The sequence below is a fragment of the Protomyctophum parallelum genome, assembly GCF_964188405.1.
Source record: "Protomyctophum parallelum genome assembly, chromosome: 15".
In the NCBI taxonomy this organism is placed as follows: Eukaryota; Metazoa; Chordata; class Actinopteri; order Myctophiformes; family Myctophidae; genus Protomyctophum; species Protomyctophum parallelum.
The window spans coordinates 41,019,168-41,039,894 of NC_139710.1; the positions used below are offsets into that span (position 1 = coordinate 41,019,168).

The 20,727-nt window shown below is 44.6% G+C and overlaps 1 protein-coding gene across 2 annotated transcripts in view; it reads right to left on the minus strand.

The window, feature by feature from the left end:
• The window catches only part of brd3b (bromodomain containing 3b), a 45,849-nt gene extending 30,534 nt beyond the window's left edge, over window positions 1–15,315 (minus strand). Inside the window, exons 1-5 of one of the 2 annotated variants that reach the window (XR_014570428.1) lie at window positions 15,267–15,315; window positions 7,220–7,540; window positions 6,645–6,756; window positions 5,178–5,315; window positions 4,213–4,363 (exon numbers count right to left, since the gene is read on the minus strand). Coding sequence is in view for 1 of the 2 variants with exons in the window: in XM_083784970.1 (XP_083641096.1) it covers window positions 4,213–4,363; window positions 5,178–5,315; window positions 6,645–6,756; window positions 7,220–7,329 (511 nt within the window). In the remaining variant the exon portion in view is untranslated. Of the gene's footprint in view, window positions 1–4,212; window positions 4,364–5,177; window positions 5,316–6,644; window positions 6,757–7,219; window positions 7,541–14,195; window positions 14,257–15,266 lie in introns of those variants that run through there. The other variant, XM_083784970.1, reaches the window with a different exon arrangement.
• Window positions 15,316–20,727: the final 5,412 nt, after the last annotated feature.

Sequence of the window (20,727 nt, forward strand, 5' to 3'; positions counted from 1 at the left end):
CCTCAACGCGCCTTGGATATTTTTAGATCGCATCGAGCGTTTTCATTCGGATGTAAGTTTTTGTAGGTGTTTACATAACGTTTAATAGGATTGAAATTCTATTCGGAATGAAAAGGGGATTTAACTGCTCATGTAAACGTAGCCAGTCACTCTCCAGGGCTGTTGTTTCTGTCCAAACAGGAACGCACCACGTCCCTCTACTGTACCCTCTACTGTACTGTACTGTACTGACCCACAGGAACGCACCCAGGGTGCCGGCCCGATTCCGGCGAGCCGCCCCACGTCCGAAACGGTTGAGAAATGACAGAGTTACCATGTGGGGGTCCCTCTACTGTACTGTACTGTACTGTACTGTACTGTACTGTACTGTACTGTACTGTACTGTACTGTACTGTACTGTACTGTACTGTACTGTACTGGCAAAGGAAAGGAAAGGTACTATGTTTACCCAGGGTAACTGGACTAAGGAAAGGAAAGGTACTATGTTTACCCAGGGTAACTGGACTAAGGAAAGGAAAGGTACTATGTTTACCCAGGGTAACTGGACTAAGGAAAGGAAAGGTACTATGTTTACCCAGGGTAACTGGACTAAGCTCAAGAACTTGTTTACAGCCAGGCTCTGCTCATAGAACATTTCATGGTATAGGGGTTCAATGCCTTGCTCCAAGGGCACTTCAGCGGTGGTAATTTTAACGTGCCGGTCCGGGGATACGAACTAGCGACCTTCCGATATCAAGAACACTCCGCAAACCGTTCGGCCACCGCTGGGGTCCCTCTACTGTACCCTCTACTGTACTGTACTGTCACTGTACTGTACTGGCACACCTGGAATCACCATATATACAGTTAATATGTGCGTGTGTGTTTGTGGGTGTTAAGATTGCGCACAGGTGGTGAAAAACAACCATGCTGTTTCCGTGCTCAGACGCACCCAGCCAGCCAGCCAGCCAGCCAGCCAGCCACACACATAGTCACTTAACCCATTTTGCACGGGAACCCATTTTGGTGTTAGCATTACGTTGTGCTTTAGCTATTGAAAAATAGCAGATCTACAAGCTCGTAGCGCACCACCGAGTGGCGCGCTACGAGCTTGCAGGTCTGCTATTTTTGAAAAATCGTGAAAATGTGCCTCAAATTAAAGTTAAATTAAGTTAAACGTTTTTAACTCAAATCTTAGCTTCTGGAGGGTCACTGCCTCCCTGGAACAACATATTTTCAGATGGGGGGTCTCGGAGGCCAATTACAGATCATTTTTGGGGTCCATGACATGAAATATTGAGCGATATAGTCCTAGAAACATAGGTTATTTCAGAAAACTGAATGGGTTAAGGAAGTGGTTGCACCACTTAAAAAGATTGGCCGCTGTGTGTTGTAGGAGGGGAGGAAGTGTGTTGTAGGAGGGGAGGATGTGTGTTGTAGGAGGGGAGGATGTGTGTTGTAGGAGGGGAGGATGTGTGTTGTAGGAGGGGAGGAAGAGTGTTGTAGGAGGGGAGGAAGTGTGTTGTAGGAGGGGAGGAAGTGTGTTGTAGGAGGGGAGGATGTGTGTTGTAGGAGGGGAGGAAGTGTGTTGTAGGAGGGGAGGATGTGTGTTGTAGGAGGGGAGGATGTGTGTTGTAGGAGGGGAGGATGTGTGTTGTAGGAGGGGAGGATGTGTGTTGTAGGAGGGGAGGAAGTGTGTTGTAGGAGGGGAGGATGTGTGTTGTAGGAGGGGAGGAAGTGTGTTGTAGGAGGGGAGGAAGTGTGTTGTAGGAGGGGGGGATGTGTGTTGTAGGAGGGGAGGATGTGTGTTGTAGGAGGGGAGGAAGTGTGTTGTAGGAGGGGAGGATGTGTGTTGTAGGAGGGGAGGAAGTGTGTTGTAGGAGGGGGGGATGTGTGTTGTAGGAGGGGAGGATGTGTGTTGTAGGAGGGGAGGAAGTGTGTTGTAGGAGGGGAGGATGTGTGTTGTAGGAGGGGAGGAAGTGTGTTGTAGGAGGGGAGGATGTGTGTTGTAGGAGGGGAGGAAGTGTGTTGTAGGAGGGGAGGATGTGTGTTGTAGGAGGGGAGGAAGTGTGTTGTAGGAGGGGAGGATGTGTGTTGTAGGAGGGGAGGATGTGTGTTGTAGGAGGGGAGGATGTGTGTTGTAGGAGGGGAGGAAGTGTGTTGTAGGAGGGGAGGATGTGTGTTGTAGGAGGGGAGGATGTGTGTTGTAGGAGGGGAGGAAGTGTGTTGTAGGAGGGGAGGATGTGTGTTGTAGGAGGGGAGGATGTGTGTTGTAGGAGGGGAGGATGTGTGTTGTAGGAGGGGAGGAAGTGTGTTGTAGGAGGGGAGGATGTGTGTTGTAGGAGGGGAGGAAGTGTGTTGTAGGAGGGGAGGATGTGTGTTGTAGGAGGGGAGGAAGAGTGTTGTAGGAGGGGAGGATGTGTGTTGTAGGAGGGGAGGATGTGTGTTGTAGGAGGGGAGGATGTGTGTTGTAGGAGGGGAGGAAGTGTGTTGTAGGAGGGGAGGATGTGTGTTGTAGGAGGGGAGGATGTGTGTTGTAGGAGGGGAGGAAGTGTGTTGTAGGAGGGGAGGATGTGTGTTGTAGGAGGGGAGGAAGTGTGTTGTAGGAGGGGAGGATGTGTGTTGTAGGAGGGGAGGAAGTGTGTTGTAGGAGGGGAGGATGTGTGTTGTAGGAGGGGAGGATGTGTGTTGTAGGAGGGGAGGATGTGTGTTGTAGGAGGGGAGGAAGTGTGTTGTAGGAGGGGAGGAAGTGTGTTGTAGGAGGGGAGGATGTGTGTTGTAGGAGGGGAGGATGTGTGTTGTAGGAGGGGGGGATGTGTGTTGTAGGAGGGGGGGATGTGTGTTGTAGGAGGGGGGGATGTGTGTTGTAGGAGGGGAGGATGTGTGTTGTAGGAGGGGAGGAAGTGTGTTGTAGGAGGGGAGGAAGTGTGTTGTAGGAGGGGAGGATGTGTGTTGTAGGAGGGGAGGATGTGTGTTGTAGGAGGGGAGGATGTGTGTTGTAGGAGGGGAGGATGTGTGTTGTAGGAGGGGAGGATGTGTGTTGTAGGAGGGGAGGATGTGTGTTGTAGGAGGGGAGGAAGTACGCCGCAAGTGTGGAGTGCACTCAAGTGCTTACTGGCCAATCACAGCGCATCTTTTCCGGGACTTACAGCTCTGTGACGCGGGGCTTCGAGGCTTCATCGCAAGGAAATCTCAGGGAATGTTTTGCCCTCCCTGGAGCACATACGCTCCAGAGGGGCGTCTACCTTTATATGTCTATAGAGCATCGCAGTCCCGCCCCCTCGAGAGACCCGGAAAAGAAATCGCCGTTCATTTTCCTCATAGGCATTTCTTAAAGTATTTATTTAAAGACGTTTTACGCCGCGGACAAAGACAACTCTTGTCGTGGCAAAACATGACAACAAACACAATGTTTTGGGCCGAACAAAGAATTAGAAAGTAGAAAACAACGTCAGGTTACAACACTTTTTTTGTTGTTTTTCTTTTTTGTAATTATTTGTTAATGACTCGAGTTGGCTTCGTACGACGCTTAAAAGGTCTTTAAATAAATACTTTTTGAAATGTCTATGAGGAAAAATGTATTGGGATTCATTTCCTGGGCCTGGCGTCGTCATGAAAGGGGGCGGGACTGCAACGCTCTATGGTCTAGTCCTATAGAGCGTCGCAGTCACGCCCCCTTTCAGAACGACGAGTGGCCCAGGAAATGGTTCTCCATTCATTTTTCCCATAGACATTTCAAAACGTATTTATATAAAGACTGTTACGCCGCGGACAAAGCCAACTCGGATCGTAACAAATCATGACAACAAGCACAATATTTTGGGACGATCAAATAATTAGAAAGAAGAAAATAAAGGCAGGCGACAACACAAATTGTTTTGTTTTTCTTCTTATAAATTATTTGATCGGCCCAAAACATTGTATTCATTGTCATGATTTGTCACGATCCGAGTTGGCTTTGTCCGCGGCGTAACCGTCTTTAAATAAATACTTTAAGAAAAGCCTATGGGCAAAATGCATTGGGATTCATTTCCTGGGCCACTCGTCGTTCTGAAAGGGGGAGGGACTGCGACGCTCTATTGGATGAAGCTGTACCTGGGGTAGGCGGGGCCTACGGTCTAGTCCTATTGGATGAAGCTGTACCTGGGGTAGGCGGGGCCTACGGTCTAGTCCTATTGGATGAAGCTGTACCTGGGGTGGGCGGGGCCAGCGTCCTATTGGATGAAGCTGTACCTGGGGTGGGCGGGGCTTGCGGCTTGCTCTTGTTGGCCTTGGCTTTGGGGGCGGGGGGCAGCAGGGCCACCTCCTCCTGGGGCATCTGGGCCACCTTCTGGAGGAAGATCTTCTCCAGAGCCTGAGCCATGAGGACGATGTCATCTGTAGGCTGGACACACACACACACATTAACATCACTACCAAACCGCCCCCCTAAGGTCTTCCACTGCTGGCCTGCTCGCTTTGCCTGAAAAAATGGCAACAATAAAATACGGGGAAGCAGCTTTTTGCTTCTACGGGCAGACGGCATGGAACAAGCTCCCACTGTACCTTCGACAGGCAGCCTCTGTAGACATTTTTAAAGCACAGCTCAAGACCCACTTCTACAACATTGCTTTTAATTGATCTTTTTGTTATTCATGTCCTCACTGTATTGCATTACTGCTTGTTTTTTTTATGTTTATGCCTTGCTTTTCTTCTTTTTTTTCTCCATTGCTCTGTAAAGCACTTTGAGCTGCATTTCATGTCATGAAAGGTGCTATACAAATAGTTATAAATGTAACAGTTACCTTGTTATAAATGTAACAGTTACCTTGTTATAAATGTAAGAGTCACCTTGTTATAAATGTAACAGTCACCTTGTTATAAATGTAACAGTGACCTTGTTATAAATGTAACAGTCACCTTGTTATAAATGTAACAGTTACCTTGTTATACATGTAACAGTCACCTTGTTATAAATGTAACAGTCACCTTGTTATAAATGCAACAGTCACCTTGTTATAAATGTAACAGTCACCTTGTTATAAATGTAACAGTTACCTTGTTATACATGTAACAGTCACCTTGTTATAAATGTAACAGTCACCTTGTTATAAATGTAACAGTCACCTTGTTATAAATGTAACAGTCACCTTGTTATAAATGTAACAGTCACCTTGTTATAAATGTAACAGTGACCTTGTTATAAATGTAACAGTTACCTTGTTATAAATGTAACAGTTTGTAAACATGGTGTTGAAGTCCTGCATGGCTTCGCTGGCGCTCCAGTAATAGTTGTTCTCCAACCTCTTCTTTATCGTCCCCATGTCCATCGGGTTCTTGATCACCTTGTGGTAGTCCTAGGAACAACGAGCACACCCGTAATATATTAAAGTCTAGAATGGTAAATGGTTATTTATATAGCGCCTTTATCCAAGGCGCTTTACATAGATGGTGCATTACATCACCCATTCACACACACACACATTCACACACCTTTAGATAGGTTGTGCATTACATTCACCCATTCACACACACACACACACACCTTTACATAGGTTGTGCACTACATTCACCCATCCACACACACACACACACACACACACACACACACACACACACACACACACACACACACACACACACCTTTACATAGGTTGTGCATTACATTCACACACACATTCACACACCTTTACATAGACTGTGCATTACATTCACCCATTCACACACCTTTACATAGGTTGTGCATTACATTCACCCATTCACACACACACCTTTACATAGGTTGTGCATTACATTCACCCATTCACACACCTTTACATAGGTTGTGCATTACATTCACCCATTCACACACATTTACATAGGTTGTGCATTACATTCACCCATTCACACACCTTTACATAGGTTGTGCATTACATTCACCCATTCACACACCTTTACATAGGTTGTGCATTACATTCACCCATTCACACACCTTTACATAGATGGTGCATTACATTCACCCATTCACACACCTTTACATAGATGGTGCATTACATTCACCCACCTTTACATAGGTTGTGCATTACATTCACCCATTCACACACCTTTACATAGGTTGTGCATTACATTCACCCACCTTTACATAGGTTGTGCATTACATTCACCCATTCACACACCTTTACATAGATGGTGCATTACATTCACCCATTCACACACCTTTACATAGATGGTGCATTGCATTCACCCATTCACACACACACCTTTACATAGGTTGTGCATTACATTCACCCATTCACACACACATTCACACACACTTACATAGGTTGTGCATTACAGTCACATATTTTTAGAATCTGATCTCAGGTCAGAATGGGTTAAAACACCAAAATGTGTTCCCGCCCAGAATGAGATAACAATAATAACAACAACAACAACATAGACAACAGTACTCACAGCCAGACAGAATAATAACAACAACAACAACAACAACATAAACAACGGTACTCACAGCCAGACAGAATAATAACAACAACAACAACATCATAAACAACAGTACTCACAGCCAGACAGAATAATAACAACAACAACAACATAAACAACGGTACTCACAGCCAGACAGAATAATAACAACAACAACAACATCATAAACAACAGTACTCACAGCCAGACAGAATAATAACAACAACAACATAATCAACGGTACTCACAGCCAGACAGAGCTTGATGGCGTCGACAGGAAGGTAGAACGGCCAGGCGAACTGATGCTTCCACAATGTCTTAACGACCACGTTCTGCATGTACTGCAGCTGATTGGTCTTCCTGAAGGAGTGGGCGGAGCAACAACATACGATTAACACGCCGAACGCCCGGAGTTATTTAATCCATTAAATCATAGCGCCCAGCGATTCTTAGCAGCGGAGCACTTTTGGCAAAGGACCGGATGTTATCCCGGATGTAGCTGAAAGAGCTAAATGTAGCCAAAACACTCCCGAGGCGATCGACGGGAGGTATGATGAATTCTAACGTGACTAGCGACGGGACCGCGGTGGGTCCGTCTAACACAGGATCTTTGCTTAGAATTGAACGGAATGATTTAGATCAAGAGTGTTTCGTTCTCGTCGGCTAAAATGGGGGGGGGACATTTTCGATGACGTCCCAACCGGAAAATAACATCAAGTGTTGTGCAACATATTAAAATTTCGGAGACTCCGACGATTAATCAGAAAATCGATTAATCGGCGGCATCCCTACCGTAAAGGTCACAGAGGTCACGCTACGTTACCTGCCCGGCTTGGTGGCGTTGGTGACCTCTGGGGGGGAGGGGTTTGTGACGGTGGGGGGGGTGGGGGAGGGGGCGGCGGCGGCCTCGGGAGGGGGCGGGGCGTCCGACATGGCGACCAGGACGGCGACAACAGTGGCGTTGCTATGGCGACGTCCGGCCCGCTAGGCAGCGGTCAACGTATGAACCTCTCCCTCTCTCTCCCTCTCTCTCTCGCTCGGTGTGGGGGCGATGGATCCAGTCCAGTGGGGGGGGGGGGGGGGGGGGGAGACGTCACGTTCAGCTGCGAATTTCCTCGTCCATCATCGCACGACCTCTTGACCTCTGCACAAACACGCACACACACACACACACACACAGGTGATGAGGTGTTGAGGTGACCACCGAAGTTCGTAAAAAAATAATAACAGACGTGTTTGTGTGAGACACGGTGACCACCGCGGCTCAGTGATGTCATGTTGTAGTTTTAACAAACACCGCGGCTCAGTGACGGCATGTTGTAGTTTTAACAAACACCGCGGCTCAGTGACGTCATGTTGTAGTTTTAACAAACACCGCGGCTCAGTGACGTCATGTTGTAGTTTTAACAAACACTGCGGCTCAGTGACGTCATGTTGTAGTTTTAACAAACACCGCGGCTCAGTGATGTCATGTTGTAGTTTTAGTAAAATCAGAGACATGTTTGTGTGAGCGAGCAGTGACTACAACGTCACTCAGTGACATCATGTTGTAGTTTTAACAAACACCGTGGCTCAGTGATGTCATGTTGTAGTTTTAACAAACAACGTGGCTCAGTGACGTCATGTTGTAGTTTTAACAAACACAGCAAACACCGCGACTACAACGTCACTCAGTGACATCATGTTGTAGTTTCCGGGTGGTCACCTCTTCAATGAAAACTGTATGAATGAATAGGCCTTTACCGTAAGCAAGAAAAACACACACGGTTCGTAATACATCATACAGAAACAGTGCCGTAACTCCTTACTGCCTGCACCAATCACTCCAACTTTTCACACAGGCATTGACCATATGCATATGGAGGGCGTAACGAAGCCCATTTTTCGATTTGACACATTAATGATTATTAATTTATTTATTAGTCAATTACAAACGCACCCGGGCGCAGTACCCTTCACGGCCACAAGGGGGGGGCAAATATCTCACAATGGGTAAGGACTAATAATAATAATACATCAAATACAAGTCATCAGTAAACCAAGAACTTATCGTCAGTCTAACAGTAGAAGAACTGCTCATCCTGGCATCTGTCTACACCACATGACAGACAGACAGACAGACAGACAGACAGACAGACAGACAGACAGACAGACAGACAGACAGACAGACAGACAGACAGACAGACAGACAGACAGACAGACAGACAGACGCGGAAAGGTTAGACCGGACATCGCCGGGAACCGCAACGCTTTCCAGAGAGAAAACGTGTCCAGAGAGCTCTGTCTTCTATAAACACAACACCAGATATCTGTCTAAAGAAACACCTGAACGTGTCCAGAGAGCTCTGTCTTCTATAAACACAACACCAGATATCTGTCTAAACACCTGAACGTGTCCAGAGAGCTCTGTCTTCTATAAACACAACACCAGATATCTGTCTAAACACCTGAACGTGTCCAGAGAGCTCTCTCTTCTATAAACACAACACCAGATATCTGTCTAAACACCTGAACGTGTCCAGAGAGCTCTCTCTTCTGCTCTGTGGAATGTAAAATAACTTAACCCATTGACGCCTGGTGCAACGTATATGTTGTTCTACCCTTGATGCCGGCGCGCTCTCTGTGTCTCATCAGCTATTGCTATACATGTAGCAACATAACTATTAAAAAAAAAATCATCAGAATTTGAAGGTTTTCAGAAACCTTAGGTCAGGCCCTAGAAGGCGTTCCCAGATTCGGCCTCAGGCATCAATGGGTTTTAAAACTGCTATAAGCAATAACATGTCAATTTTTTAATAGCCTTTTTTATATATTTGTTGGTATATTCAGACAGACAGCAATCGGTAGAACACTCCCAAAATAATTTAGTCTCTGTGACAATGACAGATCTAGAGTCCGCAATCTGATTTCAAAGGTTTTCCTAGAAGCTTTGTCATTGGTCGGAAAAAAAACCCAGGTCGCAATGACTAACCAATCAGGAAGTAGACAGGTAAATTGACCAACGACAAAGCTTCTAGGAAAATCTTTGAATGCAGAGTGCGCCCCCTAAATGTATCACAGCGCCCCCTAGATGTGTCACAGAGACTACATTGTTTTTGGGAGCGTTCTACCCATTGCTGGCTGTCTGAATACCATAAAAGAAAAAAATAAGGTTATTAAAATTTGGACTTATTAAGTTATTATTGCTTATAGCAACCTCTTAAGTGGCATTCTGGACTAGACCTGTCTGTCTGGAAACATTGTGGTTGCAAGGACTGCATTTCTGACTGCATTCAGCTACAGGACTGTGTCACAGTCATTACCAGGTGATTGAGAGAGGGTTAGGGTTAGGGTTAGGGTTAGGGTTAGGGTTAGGGTTAGGGTTAAAAATTCATTTTCGGCCTATTCGGTTTAGGCCCGAATAGGCAGAAAATATATCACCGAATAGTGTATGCAATTAATGCATTCAAAAGGGCTGAATAAATGTTTTATGGACCCATAATAGTGATTATTATTTAAGTTAAGTTTTGCCATAACCATTTATTTTGCCATAAATCAGGTAGCTTTAAGGTACGGCCATGACAGCAATGGTAGGAAAAAAGGATATGTATAATATTAATCATATTAGGATATTCGGTATTCGGTTTTTGGCAAACTGTTTCCTATATTCGGTATTCGGTTTCGGCCAAGAATTTCCCTTTCGGTGCATCCCTAGAAATAAGGTTATTAAAATTTGGACTTGTTATTGCTTTTAGCAACCTCTTAACCCATTTTGGGTCGGGAACCCCTTTTGGTGTTAGCATTATGCTATGCTTTAGCTATTGAAAAATAGCAGATCTACAAGCTCATAGCGCCCCACCGAGTGGCGCGCTATGAGCTTGTAGGTCTGCTATTCTTGAAAAATCGAAGAACGACTGACATAGAAACATAGCTTTTTCAGAAAACTGTCGGGATGTAGAAGACATTTTTAGAATCTGATCTCAGGTCAGGTGTAAACCCATCAACCCATAGTCACAATCATAGCAGTAGACGTTATTTTCATTGCAACAGCCCCAGAAAGTAAAAACACATCAATAATAAATAACGGTATACTTAAAAATGTAGCTATCATTTTATATATATTTAGTTTAGAGCGCTGGATCCCAAACTTATTCATGTCAAGACATTTATTTATCTACACAACTCCTCTTACGACTGCTTCTACAAATGTCTTCTAAATCCGGACAATTTTCATTTCAATTACATGTACGTAATTGGCCCGCCGAGCCAATTACGTTATATGTTGAAAATATGAAAATATGTTGAAGCGAAGATTTGAGTTAAAAACGTTCGCTCTGAAAGAATATATATTCAAAGACGATTGACGCCACATTTTTCAAAAATAGCAGATCTACAAGCTCATAGCGCGCCACTCGGTGGCACGCTATGAGCTTGTAGATCTGCTATTTTTCAATATCTAAAGCATAACATAATGCTAACACCAAAAGGGGTTCCCGCCTAAAATGGGTTAAGTGCAGCATAACATCTGACAGAATTCACAAGCGTCACAGAACTCGTTTAACCCGTTCACGACGGGAAGCATTATGTTTCAACTTCAGCTATTGAAAAAATAGCAGATCTACGAGCTCGTAGTGCGGCACTCTGTGCTGCCATATTTTGGGGAAATGTGTGAAAATGTGGCACAAATCTTTGAATATATAATATATTCTTTCACAGTGAACTTTTTTTTTCTTTAATATATTTTTTATCCCATGATTTTGTAACCCATTTTTCACCCCTGTGTCAATTATCTAATGTGATCCTGGGCTCTACACACCCTCCACCAACCTAGTCCCCATATATGGGGGACAAGGGGAGAGCAACGGACTTGAACTCATGCTTCCTTCATGCCCAAGTTGCTCCTTTACACCTGACAGGGGGGAGTTTCCCTGGTTGGATGTAGCGCATGGAAGGAACACGTTATTCCAACCAGTTCCTTTCCCCTCCATCAGGCGCCCCGGCTGGCCAGGGGGAGGCAGTTTCACAGTGAACGTTTTTAACTCAAATCTTTGCTTCTGGGGGGGGTCCCTGGAACAACATTTCTTTTCAGATGGGGGTCCGGGGCGAAATACATATCATTCTGGGGGTCCTCGAGGTGAAAGAAGTTGAGCACCACTAACATAGAAAGTAGAAACATGGGTTTTTCAGCACGGCACCGAGTGCCGCGCTGTACGAGCTTGTAGAACTGCAATTTTTTGGGGGGAAATAGTGAAAACGTGACGCAAATCGTTGAATATATTATTATTCTTTTCAACGTTTTTAACTCTTAAACCACCACTACATATTTTCAGATGGGTGGGGGGGGGGGGGGGTTCGCAGCCAAATACAGATAATTAAAGGTGTGTTTATATTAGTTTATATTAGAATCAGTTAGATCAATTAACACATTTTAGACCTGAGAAAAGATTCAACAAATGTCTTCTAAATCCTGACAGTTTTCTGAAAAACCCCATGTTTCTATGTCAGCCGTGCTCAACCTTTTTCACGTCAAGGACCCCCAGAATTACCTGTATTTGGCCGCGGACCCCCATCTGAAAACATGTTGTTCCAGGGACCCCCCCCCCCCCCCCCCCCCCCCGAAGCAAATATTTGAGTTCAAAATATTCACCGTGAAAGAATATTCAAAGATCTGCGCCACATTTTCACGATTTTTCAAAATCTAAGCTATGAGCTTGTAGGTCTGCTATTTTTTCAATAGCTAAAGTACGACATAATGCTAAAAACACCAAAAGCGGTTCCTGCCAGTGTCTGGTTTCTATTAGAACCCACAGCCTCACAGATCCGTTAAAACGCCAGTGTCTGTCTAGCCAATCAGCAACAGAAAGCCATACAACAAACGAACATAACGCACATCACGATCACACACAAGCACAGTCAGGACGAGATCTCATAACGTACATCACATCTCATAACGTACATCACATCTCATAACGTACATCACGATCACACACCTCATCACAGTCAGGACGAGATCTCACGCCACCCCAAACCTAACACCTCATCCCTAAACTTACGCTTTTTGCGATTTTGTACCATTTCGAAAAACCTTTTTTTTTTAAAGGTTCGAATAGCCGATCTACAAGCTCACAACGTGCTATAGCTGAACTATTTTAACTTTTGACTAATTTTGCATACAGAGACGCAAGACTAACTGTTCAGGAGAGGAGAAGAACGGATTGGTTTTTTTTTAATCCAAAATGAGTTAATATCACAGGCAGACTCTTCACATACTAGAGCATGTCTGAAATAAGTGTCAGAGCTGAAATCGACTGTAAATCGAGCTGTAAATATGAAATAAATGCTTAAACATGTAGCTAGGTGTAATGTTAGTCCACAGAAGATATGAAATAAATGCTTAAACATGTAGCTAGGTGTAATGTCAGAGTCCACAGAAGACATGTAAATATGAAATAAATGCTTATTAAACATGTAGCTAGGTGTAATGTTAGAGTCCACAGAAGACATGTAAATATGAAATACATGCTTAAACATGTAGCTAGGTGTAATGTAGAGACCACAGAAGACATGTAAATATGAAATAAATGCTTAAACATGTAGCTAGGTGTAAACATTACTCTATAAGTCATATCTCCAAAACCGGTGGGTCAAACTGAACAACCAATGTCAATTTGAAGCTATGATTCCCTGCTTTCACATGACATGACAAACGAAAAATGAATGGCTTAGCCTCGGTCAGAACACACACACACACACACTTAGTCATGCAACATAACATACAACACACATGTAAACAGTCAGTCATACAAGCACACATGTATACAGTCAGTCATACAACACACACACACACACACACATGTCATACAACATACAAGCACACACATGTCATGTGCACAGTACTAGTCTAAGTAAATCATACAAGCACACACATGTCATGTGCACAGTACTAGTCTAAGTAAATCATACAAGCACACACGTACACTGCACAGTAAGATGAACCAGCAGTGGTCCTTGAGGGGGTTACAGGTGGTCCATGCAGCTAACGAAAAGGATGGGAGAGTTGGTCATCAAATGGACCCCTAAAATCATATAGATCTTTATAACTCTCGAAGAGGGCATACAATGAAACATTTGGTACGCTCTCTCAAGAGTTGAATCATTGTTGTTACAACATCTGCATGACTCCTGAAGTCTCTACACAACAATTTAAGAGAAGGTGGAATTATTGATACCTAAATGGTAGCAAAAAAACATCAAACACAGCGTGGAATTGTGGACAAATAAAACCTTATCAACGACCAACAACAACAATATATCCAAGTCTTCATGAGGTCTCGACTCTGGAGAGAGAGAGAGAGAGGCTAAAAATGTCATCAAACAAAAAAACGGTGATCCTCCGGTTTGCTCAAAATGCAGAATAAATAATGGACCCTTAGATTGTGTGCCCAACTGCTCCACACAACATACAATACAACACAATACAATAACACGATATTTACATTTTATGAATGAGTGTTGAAGAAACACCAGCAGCTGTTTGTTTGCTACATACACGGCTAGCTTAAGCAACAAACATCAACCTCCAGAAAAGATGCACACACACACACACACACACACACACAATTATCCACCAAGAAATCATAACATATTCCAACACATTCATTCTTCACGCTGTTATTATCACAACCCCGCCACCAGAAAGGCGTCAATAATAATAACAGCCCCGCAGCGACAACAACAACAACACAACAAAACAATCCTCTTATAATTGTCAACACAAATAACAATAATAATAAATGATAATAAACATAAACACAACACACCTCGTTAATGTTTCTTTTCCCCCAAATTATTCTTGTATGGCTTTAAAAAGATGGCGGGCACAAGCCAGCCGAGCTACAGCAGGCACTGAGGCTGTGTAACGTTAGGAGAGAGAGAGAGGAAGGATGCTAATGCTAACAAGTTAATGCTAATGCTAATGCTAACAAGTTGAAGCTAATGCTAATGCTAACAAGTTAATGCTAATGCTAATGCTAACAAGTTGAAGCTAACCCGACTGAGGCTTCATTCCAACACTGTCTGACACTGTTCTTTAGCTACATAGAAATGTCTATTTGTATGTCTCTAAATGTTTTGATTAATTGAACAATGTGGACCCTGTTGTAAACAAGTGTAATGCTTAATTGGGTCGTCCACTCACAGTTAACAGTCTTTGTATTGAGTTTGTGCTGGAAATGTACTGTAAATTCTGCAAACTGTTAATAAATATTTCAATCAATCAATCAATGACTGTCTGGTCAACTCAGCCCCCCCCCCAAAAAAACAGCATCATGATGCGAACCCAACATGGTGGGCCAAAAACACCGCCCTGCGGTTCCTCTATATAACGACACACACACAAACACACACCGCCGTAAACACCAACACTAGCTAGCGTGTTTAAACTCGTAAACAACACTAACAACAAGCTTTCATGTTGTTGTTGTTGTGTCTATAGGGTTGCAGAAAGAAGAATGCTAGCTTAGCCTAGCCTAGCATGATGCTAACTTAGCCGCGTTAGGTTAGCCCCTGGCTGGCTGGCTGTACGTTAGCCACCACAGCTAGCCTTTAGCCTTTTAGCCTAGCCCCGGCTAAAAGCTAAGCTAAAGCTATTGTCTGAGAGGAGGGCGCACGAGCGGCATTAAAAAAAACCCAAACTGCTCCCCCCCTTTTTTCTTTTCTTTTTCTTTTTTTTAAATATTTTTTAGAAAGACGACCTTTTAATCAATGGATGTTAAAAAAAATCCTAAATGTTGTTATTTAAAAAAAACACAGCTTTGTTGTTGTTGTTTTTTGTTGTTGTATATATTTTTTTGTTTTGTTGTTTTGTCTTATTTTTTGTTTTGTTTTTTTACTTTGTGAGTCGCTCCTCCTGTCCTGTCGGGGCTTCAGCTCCAGCGCCGCTATAGTCTCTCTCCCTCTCTCTCTCTCTCTTTTTCTTCCTTTTAGCCACAAGTAGCATAACAGATGAGTTATCAGCTGTCTGCCGCCGGCGGGGTACTGTGCGCCTGCGCGCACGTGCCGCGCGGCATCATGGGTGATGTGGTTTCTTTAATAGAATCTGCCAGTGCGGGGCCAGGCCAGGGCCAGTCGGGGCTGTGTGGACACTACAACTCCCGACATGCACCACCACCACCACCACCACCGCCTGCCCCCGACACCTCCTCTGACGTGGCCCGCTCTGATGTAGTCCTATTATTATTGTATAGTGTACTGTATATAGGACTACATTATTACATGATTGTTATGATGTAATAACTAATAATAATATGATGTAATTGTTATGATTATTGTTATGATGAATTGAAAATGGTGGACCCTGTTGTAAACAAGTGTAATGCTTTATTGAGTCGTCCACTCACAGTTGACAGTTTTAGTATTGAGTTTGACTGATTGATTGAAGTGTTTATTGACAGTTTGCAGAATTACAGTACATTTCAAGTACAACTCAATACAAAAACTATGTTATGACGACACGATAAAAACATTACACTTGTTTACAACAGCTTAGGGCCCACCATTTTCAATTCATCGAAACATTTAGAGATGTACAAATATACACTTATAGCCAAAAACAGGAAATCATCATAGGAGGTAAAAAGAAAAAATATCAGTGAGAAAATTTCAGATTTTACGGGGGCCAGTTTCGAATTGCAGCCGTCCGTAAGTGCCCTTTGAGAGCAGTTTTGAAGGAGTCAAGGGATTTGCATGTCTTAATGACTGTTGGTATGGCGTTCCACAATTTGGTGGCATAGGAGCGAAATGAGTCCCTTGTTTGTGCCGAATCTGGTCTCCATGTGGTTTGTTGCACTCCCTCTGGTGTTGTGGGTGTGGACTTCGTTGACATTAAGGAAGTATTTAGACAGGTACATGGGTATCTTGGTGGTGTAGCGAATCTTGTGGACCAGACCCATTGCAAGGTGCTGTACTCCGTCGTCAACCCTAAACCATTCCAGCCTGTCAAAGTGTGCAGGGGTGAGGTGGGTTCGGGGAGTGAGGCCAAGTATTAGTAGTATAGTAGCCTGACCAGTTTGTTTTGGGAGGTCTGGAGCCTTGTTTTAAGGGCCTTTGAGGTGCTGTGGTACCAAGAGGATGCATAGTCAAAGAAACCTTGTACGAGGGCTCCTGTTAAGGTCTTCAAGGTGTTTTTGTTGACCAGTGAGGAGATCCTGTAAAGGAATCTTGTTCTTTGGTTGACCTTTTTTATTACGTTGGTGGCCATTTTATCACCGGAAAGATTAGCCACCAGGATGGAACCTAGGTAGGTAATTTAATCTTTTCGTGTGATAATATTGTCATCCACTCTAACCAAGAAGCCATCTGCTTTGCTGAGATTACTATTAGATCCAAAGGGAATGGATTCAGTTTTTCCCAGGTGTAAAGATAGTTTGTTATCAGCGAGCCAGGTGCAGATTCTACCGAGTTCAGAGCTGAGGGCAGCGTCTAGTGAGCTAATCTAGTGAGCTAATTTAAGACTTCCGGTGGACGATCTCTTCAAAATAAGAGTACCCTCTAGAGTATTGAAAAAAAGTTTAATTTGCACATTAAAACTACAAATTAAGCATTTAAATGATGCTATATGATGCTATAAGACACACATTATGTTTCTGTGTAAGAATAAGTAATTAAATCATTATAATAATAATAATAAAGTTATCTAAATGGATAAATGCTATTCACTGGAGTGCATGGACTTTATAAAGTGGACACTGGACAAAAGACGGCTCCGCGAGGCAACTATCTGGACATACCCACGCGTTCGGGGAGATGTCCTGTACCACACCCCACTCTCCGCTAAGCGGGAGAGGTGTAAAATTCACAGCAGCAGACCTTCTACTGGGGTCAAGGCTGACAAAAAGTACCGTTTCCGGACCCAGAATGGACACTGGACAAAAGACGGCTCCGCGAGGCAACTATCTGGACATACCCACGCGTTCGGGGAGATGTCCTGTACCACACCCCACTCTCCGCTAAGCGGGAGAGGTGTAAAATTCACAGCAGCAGACCTTCTACTGGGGTCAAGGCTGACAAAAAGTACCGTTTCCGGACCCAGAATGGACACTGGACAAAAGACGGCTCCGCGAGGCAACTATCTGGACATACCCACGCGTTCGGGGAGATGTCCTGTACCACACCCCACTCTCCGCTAAGCGGGAGAGGTGTAAAATTCACAGCAGCAGACCTTCTACTGTGTTCAACGCTGAAAAAAGTACCGTTTCCGGACCCAGAATGGACACTGCACAAAGAGGCCTCCGCGAGGCAACTATCTGGACATACCCACACGTTCGGGGAGATGTCCTCTACCACACCACACTCTCCGCTAAGCAGGAGAGGTGTAAAATTCACAGCAGCAGACCTTCTACTGGGGTCAAGGCTGACAAAAAGTACCGTTTCCGGACCCAGAATGGACACTGGACAAAGAGGCCTCCGCGAGGCAACTATCTGGACATACCCACACGTTCGGGGAGATGTCCTGTACCACACCCCACTCTCCGCTAAGCGGGAGAGGTGTAAAATTCACAGCAGCAGACCTTCTACTGGGGTCAAGGCTGACAAAAAGTACCGTTTCCGGACCCAGAATGGACACTGGACAAAAGACGGCTCCGCGAGGCAACTATCTGGACATACCCACGCGTTCGGGGAGATGTCCTGTACCACACCCCACTCTCCGCTAAGCGGGAGAGGTGTAAAATTCACAGCAGCAGACCTTCTACTGTGGTCAATGCTGAAAAAAGTACCGTTTCCGGACCCAGAATGGACACTGGACAAAGAGGCCTCCGCGAGGCAACTATCTGGACATACCCACACGTTCGGGGAGATGTCCTGTACCACACCCCACTCTCCGCTAAGCGGGAGAGGTGTAAAATTCACAGCAGCAGACCTTCTACTGGGGTCAAGGCTGACAAAAAGTACCGTTTCCGGACCCAGAATGGACACTGGACAAAAGACGGCTCCGCGAGGCAACTATCTGGACATACCCACGCGTTCGGGGAGATGTCCTGTACCACACCCCACTCTCCGCTAAGCGGGAGAGGTGTAAAATTCACAGCAGCAGACCTTCTACTGTGTTCAACGCTGAAAAAAGTACCGTTTCCGGACCCAGAATGGACACTGGACAAAGAGGCCTCCGCGAGGCAACTATCTGGACATACCCACACGTTCGGGGAGATGTCCTCTACCACACCACACTCTCCGCTAAGCGGGAGAGGTGTAAAATTCACAGCAGCAGACCTACTGGGGTCAAGGCTGACAAAAAGTACCGTTTCCGGACCCAGAATGGACACTGGACAAAGAGGCCTCCGCGAGGCAACTATCTGGACATACCCACACGTTCGGGGAGATGTCCTGTACCACACCCCACTCTCCGCTAAGCGGGAGAGGTGTAAAATTCACAGCAGCAGACCTTCTACTGGGGTCAAGGCTGACAAAAAGTACCGTTTCCGTGTGGGTAACGTGTGGGTATGTCCAGATAGTTGCCTCGCAGAGGCCTCTTTGTCCAGTTTCCATTCTGGGTCCGGAAACGGTACTTTTTTCAGCGTTGACCACAGTAGAAGGTCTGCTGCTGTGAATTTTACACCTCTCCCGCTTAGCGGAGAGTGGGGTGTGGTAGAGGACATCTCCCCGAACGCGTGGGTATGTCCAGATAGTTGCCTCGCGGAGCCGTCTTTGTCCAGTGTCCATTCTGGGTCCGGAAACGGTACTTTTTTGAGCATTGACCACAGTAGAAGGTCTGCTGCTGTGAATTTTACACCTCTCCCGCTTAGCGGAGAGTGGGGTGTGGTAGAGGACATCTCCCCGAACGCGTGGGTATGTCCAGATAGTTGCCTCGCGGAGCCGTCTTTGTCCAGTGTCCATTCTGGGTCCGGAAACGGTACTTTTTTCAGCATTGACCCCAGTAGAAGGTCTGCTGCTGTGAATTTTACACCTCTCCCGCTTAGCGGAGAGTGGGGTGTGGTAGAAGACATCTCCCCGAACGCGTGGGTATGTCCAGATAGTTGCCTCGCGGAGCCGTCTTTTGTCCAGTGTCCATTCTGGGTCCGGAAACGGTACTTCTTTCAGCATTGACCCCAGTAGAAGGTCTGCTGCTGTGAATTTTACACCTCTCCCGCTTAGCAGAGAGTAGGGTGTGGTAGAGGACATCTCCCCGAACGCGTGGGTATGTCCAGATAGTTGCCTCGCGGAGGCCTCTTTTGTCCAGTGTCCACTTTATAAAGTCCATGCACTCCAGTGAATAGCATTTATCCATTTAGATAACTTTTATTATTATTTAATTACTTATTAGTAATTTAATTACTTATTTTTACACAGAAACATAATGTGTGTCTTTACAATAACTGTAATGTAATAATAATACTAATTGTTATAATAGGTGTATTATTGCTTGATGAAATAGGAACCTTTATTGCTTAGATAGGAACCTTGCTTATACAGGTGCGTGACGCACGGCATGCACGGTACCTGTTGTTGGTTGCACTAGACTGAGCTGACAGGTTGTTTATTACTACTCTTAGCACGGGACTTTATAATAAACTATTGCCCGGCTGGGCTAAACTACAATCCTTGTTGGGTGATTCTTAACGAAAAGAACACACTTTTACACTAATAATGTAACGTAATATTTATTTAATTAACGAATTAAAAATCTTATTTTATTCTGAAGGCAACCGGATGTCTTAAATCTGCTAGCTCTCAGACCGGAAGTCTTAAATTTGCTCATTAGACGGAGCCAGAGCTGAGGGCCTTTTCAAACTGCAGTTTGTTCCTGTCCGAGACCAGCAGTGCTGAGTCATCTGCGAACAGGAACAATTTGCAGTCACAAGCTGATGTCGTTTACATATATTACTGTGGCCGGGAAACAGAACACCAGACAATATGCCACCCTGGGAGTTTCACCCAGAGAATATTATGATAATTGATAATACATAATTATACACGTTGAATACCCACAGGGTTGAAATAAAAGGGAGCAGAGACGTGTTTCTAGTATATGCAAAATATATTGTTTCGTTTTATTTATAATTCAAGGCTGAAGATCAGGTTAGAAATTATATGTATTTATCAGTTGCAAATGCCATTTAGTTAAAAGTGACTTTATTACTAAAATCAATATCAGTCAATATCAAAAGGGGTTATGAATGACAGTTAGGGGCCTATGTGCTATACTATAGGGGAGAACGGGGTAAGATGAGCCAGTGTTGAAGTTGAACCATCCCCTTTATCTAGAAAACTAGAAACCTGTGTTGCCATGCATGTAAGCATCCATAATTTACACCTGGCTGTAAAGTTGGGAAGCACATGAGGAAAGTAGAAAACATT